The sequence below is a fragment of the Carassius carassius genome, chromosome 17, assembly GCF_963082965.1.
Source record: "Carassius carassius chromosome 17, fCarCar2.1, whole genome shotgun sequence".
Lineage (NCBI taxonomy): Eukaryota > Metazoa > Chordata > Actinopteri > Cypriniformes > Cyprinidae > Carassius > Carassius carassius.
The window spans coordinates 31,164,446-31,173,038 of NC_081771.1; the positions used below are offsets into that span (position 1 = coordinate 31,164,446).

The 8,593-nt window shown below is 38.4% G+C and overlaps 1 protein-coding gene across 1 annotated transcript; it reads right to left on the minus strand.

The window, feature by feature from the left end:
* Positions 1–281: 281 nt before the first annotated feature.
* On the minus strand, positions 282–8,259 carry rad54l (RAD54 like). Its single transcript, XM_059497701.1, has 18 exons — positions 7,975–8,259; positions 7,752–7,832; positions 7,559–7,663; positions 7,094–7,154; positions 5,712–5,847; positions 5,554–5,623; positions 4,947–5,235; positions 4,565–4,689; positions 4,046–4,196; positions 3,841–3,967; positions 3,683–3,757; positions 3,336–3,466; positions 3,148–3,258; positions 2,330–2,453; positions 2,125–2,203; positions 1,590–1,769; positions 1,329–1,492; positions 282–643 (listed from the first exon to the last, which is right to left on the minus strand). The coding sequence occupies exons 1-18, from the start codon at positions 7,975–7,977 to the stop codon at positions 442–444; spliced, it is 2,214 nt and encodes a 737-aa protein (XP_059353684.1). The 5' UTR covers positions 7,978–8,259; the 3' UTR covers positions 282–441.
* Between the last annotated feature and the right edge of the window lie 334 nt (positions 8,260–8,593).

Below are 8,593 nucleotides of genomic sequence, written 5' to 3' on the forward strand. Positions count from 1 at the left end.
CATTCTTCCTGCTGAACTGTTGGCGTTTGCGCAGCTGCCGAAACACAGTCAGAGACCTGTTAAACAGCTGACACTGCGGTTTGATCCACTGGATCGTGACCCTGAGGTCAAAGGTCAAGCGCTGCAAAAGCTCACCCCATGCTGTAATATATTAACAGATGACTGGGACTCCAGGTCGACGATGGCAGATCACATCAGTGTGAAGTGACAAAAGCGTTTAGCCGCTCTTTTAAAAAACATTGCAAACGTGATTGTAAGAAATAAATGACCAGCACAAACACTTTGGGTGTAATTATAATTTTAATAACATACACCGAGATCATTTTTTAATTGGTTTACAAAATAAATACGATGAAAGCAGGTGAAAGAAGTCAGTGTACAAGTGATTGAACAGAAGAAAGGTTTCTGGAAGATCTGATATCAGTTCAGCTCAGACGATGCTCAGACGAGTCCTCTCTGGTCCTCATGTGAGCGCTGGTGGAAGACGAACGAGACCGCCGCGTCCCAGGATGCCTGGAGCACCGGGTCCCTCAGGCCTCTTTTATCTGAACAGTGATGCCAGTTGGACAGATCGCTAGTGCAGTCCGAATCCTCCGGAGGAGCACGAACCTGTCGACTGTTCACACAGCGCCTGCAGCGAAACCTGACGGCACAAAAATGGATTTGAATGATCCTGCCTCTTTGGAGAACACCACCGTGCTTCGTTACAAAATCTTAAAATAGTCTTAGCATCGGATGATGTTGAGTTCAACATATCAAAAAATGGTCTAATTTCAATTAATAGTAGTAGTCAAAAATATTAACACTCGATTTAAATGTCAAATAACAAGCCTTGTTAAGCATTTGAGGCTTTTTCCTGACCCTCCCAGTGACGTCTAGAGGTCAGCTGCAATTATAGCAGCCTCTTTCAAATGATGCACACATCTTGTTGATTGCAGTTTCGACACAAAAGCAATACACAGCAACAGCATCTGTGTCTCCATTCTGAGGACCACTGTCTACAGTGTGACTATGAAGCAGGGGAGGACACCCGAGCATTTTGGATCTCCGTATATTAAACGAATCATGTCTTTTGGCAGTTTTCAGGCATTTAAAGAATAATACAAGATGATGCCACCTTATAAATGACTGTAAAAAGCAAAAATGCTATTTTGAAAGAAAGTGTTTCATACTAGAATAAAACATGCATTATTTTTGGAATCAGCAAAACAAATATGATGCAGGGTGTCATTTTTGAACTTATGCATTTTCTGTATCCGTAAATTAATCTTATAAGGCTACTTCATTATTTAGTCAGAAGGCAGCTGTATTAAGTGTTATGTTTTTACCTGTCATGCGTGTCGCTGACTGTGTCCTCGTTGAGTGAAAAGAGTTCTCGTAGCTCTCCGAGAGAGAAATGTCTTTCCACGTCCTGCTCCTCGTCCACGACGCAGCTACTCAAGGCTTTCTTATGAGCCTGTCTCTGTAAGATCTTCTCCTCTATCGTTCCCGTCTGACAGAGGAAAAAGATATCCACTTTGAGCATTTTTTTACAATAAAAGACATATTGTCCGAGACATTTCCTGTTTGATCTGGGAAACTTCGCTCACCGAGAGCAGTCTGTAGATGTAGCAGGTCTTCTTCTGTCCGTCTCGCCACACCCTGGCCATCGCCTGCTCGTCATTGGCCGGATTCCAGTCAGGGTCGAACATCACCAAACGATTTGCACCAATCAGATTAAGGCCACAGCCTCCAGCCTTACTGCTCAGCATGAAGATGAACTCGGGATTCTGGAAGAGAAGAAGAATTAAAGTGTGCAAGACTCAAACTGAAAGTTCTCAATGGCAAAATATTAGATGCAAATTAAAAAATGTTCACCAGCTGAAAATAAAAACTAAAACCGAACAAAAAATAAAGCTACAACTGAAGCTGAAATAAATGGATTTATTCACTTTTTAACACCATGGAAATGGGGGGAAAAAATAAATAAATCATAAAATAACTACATATTAAAACGGAATCTGAAAATACAAACAACTATTAGTAACATAAGGACTATGTTAGAAAAAGTGATAAAATTACTTATACATAAATTAATTATTGACAGGTTGAACACACAATGTGTTTGAATGGAAACAGACTTACTGAAGGGCTGTTGAATCTCTCCACAATCTTAGCTCTCTTCTTGATGGACATCGTCCCATCCAGCCTGACATAAAGGTATCTGTTTGGGAAGAAATATATATTATTAGACCAATTTCAACTTGGTAATATTTTGGTTCATGGCTAATCATGTAGCCTCTATAAAGAATGAAACTGATGTTGGATTTATGTTTTATGAATCTCTCACCTTCGGGTCCGACACAGTTTTTCAAAGAGATCCAAAGTCTGTGTGTAGTTAGAGACCAGAACCACTTTGTCACTCGTTGTGGTTCTGGTCATCGCCAGGATATAGTCCAGTACAAGCATCTTACCTGAAAACATAGATTCATATAGATTACAGTCAGAAACCAATGAATCTGGGCTTCAGTACCACACAGTTAAGACTCTGTTGCCACTATCATGACCTGTCGCTGGCAGATAAGTTCATGCATTTTTTACGTATTTATTTTTTTATCTATGTTCTTTGCACGAAAAACAAAAAAATTAGAAACACTTGGAGGGGTCCCATTGTGCAGCTCTGTCTCTTGGGTTAATAGTCCTTGTGGCGCAGCTCCATCTCTGAGCCCACAGTGCACATGTTTAGGGTTGATAAGACTTTTAATGTTTCTGAAAGCTCTTCCGAAATGCTTTTAATTTAATCAAGAATACAGTAATATTGTTAAATATTTGTAAAGTTTAACATAACCATTTTTATTTGAATATATTTTCAAATGTAATTTATTCCTGTGATACACAGCTGTATTTTCAGCATCATTCCTCCAGTCTTCAGAATCACATGATCCTTCAAAAATCATTCTAATATGCTGATTTGCTGCTCAAGAAACGCCTACACACATATATACATAGATACATACATACACACACACACACATATATATAGCAGGATTTTTTGATGAACAAAGTTCTAAAGAACAGCATTATTCTGATATAAAAATATTTTGCAATAAAAACTTGAAATTTGAATGCATCTTTGCTGAATGAAGGCTAGCGTGAGTCAGAACTGACCTGAGAGCTGAGGCTCCACTGCTTTAGTGGAATACTTTTGGGGGAAGAGATCCATTGCTCCATCAAACCCCTCTTCTCCTGCCAGACACTTCTCATAAATCAAGGCAGGATCTAACAGAGAGAACAAACACATTTGGTGTTGATGTCAGAAAGGAGAAAGAGGGCTGATTATGTTGCTGAACACTCACGGTTGCAGAGCTTCTTAAGCGAGGTGATGGACGACAGAGAAGACACGCTGATCTTGCCGCTCTGCACACTCTCCACAGGTTTGCCCTGCTTCAGGAATAACTTATACAGCTCTTTCTGGAGTGGAGTCAGTCTGACAAAGACACACAAACAGAACTCATTAATATGTTCACTGTCACACTCAAATAATAAAGCCACATGCTCATTTTTTCAAACTAATTATCGTATTGCTCAAGTGCTAATGATTGCAAACATCCATAAGGTTGCTGGTTACTGAAACAACAATATCAAATGTTTCATGTTTAGCCTTGCTTTTACAAAAAGTAGAGAATATCAACTGATCTCTTACTTGCAGCAGACAACCTGTTCAATCTTCACTGGCAGGTACTTGGAAAGAATATCTGAGGTTCTTCGAATCAAACACCTTAACAAAACAAACGATGTTTAAACCAATTGATTTGAATGGTGAGACAGTGAAGAGTGTTTTACAGACTCTCTCAAGCTCACCTGTTAACTATGCTGATGAGCTCCTGGAGCTTCTGCTCTCCAGCCGCTCGGTCTTTATCACTGGCGTCAGCGTCACGGCCCTTCAGGATCGGGATCTCGAAGCGTTTCTTAAACTCCTGAGCTGTGCCTGAGAGAAGAGGCAGATGCATCAACACAAGGTCTCCTGCAGGGTCATGTGAAACTGGAAAGATAAAAGGGCTCTCACCAAGAATACCAGCATTTACAAAGTGCACCAGACTGAAATATTCCAGCAAGTCGTTCTGGATGGGAGTCCCAGATATCAGCACTCTCCTCTGGGCATTCATAGCGTTCAGAGCCTGGTACGTCTGATTGTCTGAGTTCTTCAGCCGGTGACCCTGAACCAATGACACAGGACATACAGAACGAATGAACGCTGCATTCATTTGATCAAAACGCAGTAAAAACTGCAATATTGTGAATTATTATGACAATTTAAAAGATATGTCATCTCTTGTAATGGATTTTAAAATGTAAATTATTCCTGTGGTGTTAAAGCTGAATTTTCAGCATCATTACTCCAGTCTACAGTGTCACATGATCTTCAGATTGTGATACGTTTTTATTTTTTTCAGGATTCTTTGATGATTAGAAAGTTCAAAAGAACAGCCTTTATTTGAAATATACATTTTTTGAAACAATATAATTTTTTACTTATATTTTTTGTCTTTTGAACATTATTATATACTTATTCTAGTACACTTACCTCATCACAGATAACCAGCCCAACTTTGCCTTTGTGCAGGACTTCAGCATGGAGGCGAAAGGTTTCATAGGATATGATCAGAATTGGAGTTGGCACACGTATGCCATGCTGGGACATGAAGCTTTCTGCAAAAACACATGCAGTGACATCAACGTGTAGTGAAGATGGATAACAGAGTCATTTAAACAAACGACGAAGTCGTGAAAACATCCAGTGTGGGGTTTTCTACAACTAAATTACTGCAATTAAACATTTCATTATTTACACAGAGAAACAAAATGACTTTAATATATATTTGGATAAGTTTTGCATTTCAAGTGAACTGATCTTGTTTTTAAGCCTGTCATTAACTCCTGTTGTACTAAAAGAATGAATCAAATACCAAGTTTGCGATCGATCTCGTCTTTGGAGCCGCCGTCAATAGCGAGAGGCTGTATTCGTCCACCGAGCCATTTGCCCACTTCATTGTACCAGTTTCTCACGAGGCTGGAGGGGGACACCACGATGGCCTTGTCGATCTCAGGCTTGAAATCAGGGCTCTGTTTCAGTAAAGTCCACATGAGAGAGATGCACTGCAGCGTCTTGCCCAGCCCCATCTCATCCGCCATTATACAGCCGTACGAGTTTTCAATCCGCCTTCCTGTCACACAGTCCCACAGGAACTTCACACCCTGCAGAAGAACATGGTTAGGATGATCTGAAAGGCCTTTTCTTAAATTAAATGTCTATATTTATCCCATATTTTGGAAATATGGAAGCTTATTTTAGCTATAAAAAAAAAAAAACCTTCACCTCACATTTCTGACTGTTTCCCTCACTATTCTGAGTTTAAGACTGACTTAATTTCATCACAATTCTGATCATTGTAAAGAAGTCGATGCGAATTTAGAGCTTGCAACTGCAAGATATAAACTTGAAATTCTTTTGAAATTCTCCAGGGTCACATGTATCAGACTGATAATTGGGCATTGAATGATTGATAATCATACCTCTCGCTGATGGGGTCGAAGCACTTTACTGAGCACTGGATCGACCACCACATGCACGGGTAACTTCTCCCTGCAGAGGAATCAATCAGAGAGAGATCAGGTCATTGTTGTGCAGCTGCAATGTAAGACACCTCTGAAAACCATCAGACGTCACACACTTGTCAGCCTTGATGAGCTCGTGAGCGCTGATGGCAGGCGGCTCGTACAGAACCAGAGCTCCGTCTTCAAACGGGTCGTGCAGGGCCTTCCTCACCCCGGCCCGCCTCAGACCCAGAGCCCGCAGACCCAACGAGCCTGAGCGGAGAAACACAGGCACATCTGAACCCCTACAATACACTCACCACACCACTGACTTCAAAATAAAAGAATAAACACTCATCTCTTAGAGAGAAGGCCGTATAATCATCACACCATTAATTCAATGATAGTAAAAATACATTGAAGACAACTACTGACGTAGCATTAGGGCTGCAAAACGATTAATCGTGATTCAAAATAAAAGTTTGTTTACATGCTATGCATGTATGTGTGTGTGTGCTGTGTATATTTATTACATATATAATGTAATGTATAAGCAGAAGTGTAATGTAAATAGACAAATATGTATACATTTAAAAATACATATGTAGATGTAGTTATACTTGCATATAATTTGTATTATATAAATATAGTTTATATCATTTTCCTTACGTATACATATACATATATATATATATATATATATATATATATATATACATACATACATACATATATACATACATACATACATATATATATATATATACATATATATATATTACACACACACACACACACACGCATTTGTTTTTGTGAAAAGTGTGTTCATCCCATAGGCGTAATGGTTTTTATACTGTACAAACTGTATATTCTATGGCCCTTCACCAACCCTACCCCTAACCCTAACCCTCACAGGAAACTTTGTGCATTTTTACTTTCTCAAAAAAAAACTCATTCTGTATGATTTATAAGCATTTTTGAAAAATGGGTTTTGAAAAATTTGAAAAATGGGGACATGGGTTATGTCCTCATAAGTCACCCTCTCCTTGTAATACCTGTGTCATACCTATGTCATTATAAAGAGTTGTGTCCTGATATGACACAGAAACAAGAGCACATTTACACACACACACACACACACACACACACACACACACACACACACACACACACACATCATAAATATATACAGTATACACACAGCATCTAAACAGAAAAATGTATTAATCATTTTGCAGACCTAATATTTACTAAATCCAATTTTTTTTCTTCAAATGAATAATAATTAAAAAAAACGAACAAAAAAAACCTATCTATAAAATAGAATTGTTTAGTTGGCAATAAATTAAGAGACAAAACTGTTTAACAGAGTCAGTATACTAATGAAGATCTCTGTGTGATCAGGTGCTCATGTTCTTAGTGCAGTGAAAACTAAAATCAAATGCAGATAATTAAAACAAAAAGTCAAAAATCAGCTTTGGTGATGTATCGGTCAACAATTAATGAAAATGAGACTGACCTGTGTAATTTGGGATGGGAACTTTAAATGGCTTTGATAAGATCTTGCGAATGAATGCTTCCTGTGAAAAGTTAAAGCGATTAGTTATATCATCAAAAGAATTATATGATAAGTTACAGTAATGCATATTTCAATGTAACCTCCCAGAATTTATCAATAGCCTTGTACATGATGAACACTTACAAGATAAAAATCATCCTTTAGGATCCTGAAATTTCTTGTCAAATCTATCATGCATTTCATAATGCATCAGTACAAATATTGCCCAAGCTGTCGGTTATCCAGGATGACTGAAATCTTTCCAGTTCTAAATGTGAATTGCTTTAGAAATCGGCTGTCCTCACACACACACACACACACAAAAGCAGGATGTATGATGTCTTGTGTTTCTGTTTTTATTATATGATGTGTTAGATTCCCAGTGTGTCCCCACACTAGTGTGTATTCATGTGATGTATAGCTCACATGCTCGTTGTCATCTGTGCACAGGGGTCTGTTGGTGAGCGCGCTCAGGGGTCTTCTGAACGGAGAGATGTAGGTTTCTCGACAGTCTCTCTTGCTTTGTGGGGCCTGTAGAGAAAAATCAGTGCAAACATCCATCAGGTCCTCACTGATGATGATAATTCATTCAAGATAAGAGCTTGTGAGACCAACTCACGAGGTCAGGCTCCCAGTCCTCATCATCTGAATCCGGCCCTTGCTTCCTTTTGGCCACCTGACTGGGTGCTAGACTTCTCCTCTGTGGGTATTAATGATTTTAACGATTTTCATCAACTTAATGAACACGAATCAACAACAATCATAACAACACACACTAGATTACGAGTTAGTTACATGAATCAACATTTAGAACGAATTAAAAGATTAAAACTGCAGCCTACCATTCTGGATCAGGAATCCAATCCAATTTAAATCAGTATATTTAAGTTGATGTGCATTTTTCTTCTTACTTCGGCCCATGCACTAAATAAATAACGAAAATACGAAACGAAAATCACACAGCAAAAACTCGTCGTTTTAAAGTAACGTTACCACGAGTATCTTATTTATGAATATATGAAGTAATCAAAAAGAATGTGTTTATTTTCATTATCAAACACCGGGATATTTGAGAGTCCCGCGCAGAGTCCACACACAACACTACGGCGTAGAAGAAGGGACAAACTCTACTTCAGGCGTTTCTAAAATAAAAACCGCTCCGGCAGGAGAACCACATACCTAATACAGCGTTTTATAATAATATTAGTTTTATTTTATTTTATTACATAATATTATTTGCCAATACTCGACAGGGTAAGCGAGCCCATTGGCATGAACATGTAAATGTATATATTTTTATAATGTCTTGGTCTTTTATTTTACTTGATTCTAAGGTTTGTCTGTTTGTTAATAACAGTAGAAGATAGTTTTAAATGATAGAGTTTTTGGTGCTGCTGTATGTTATTTGCTTATTATACATTTAGATTCTATTTTGGAATTCTGAGGTTCATCTGAGTGTTT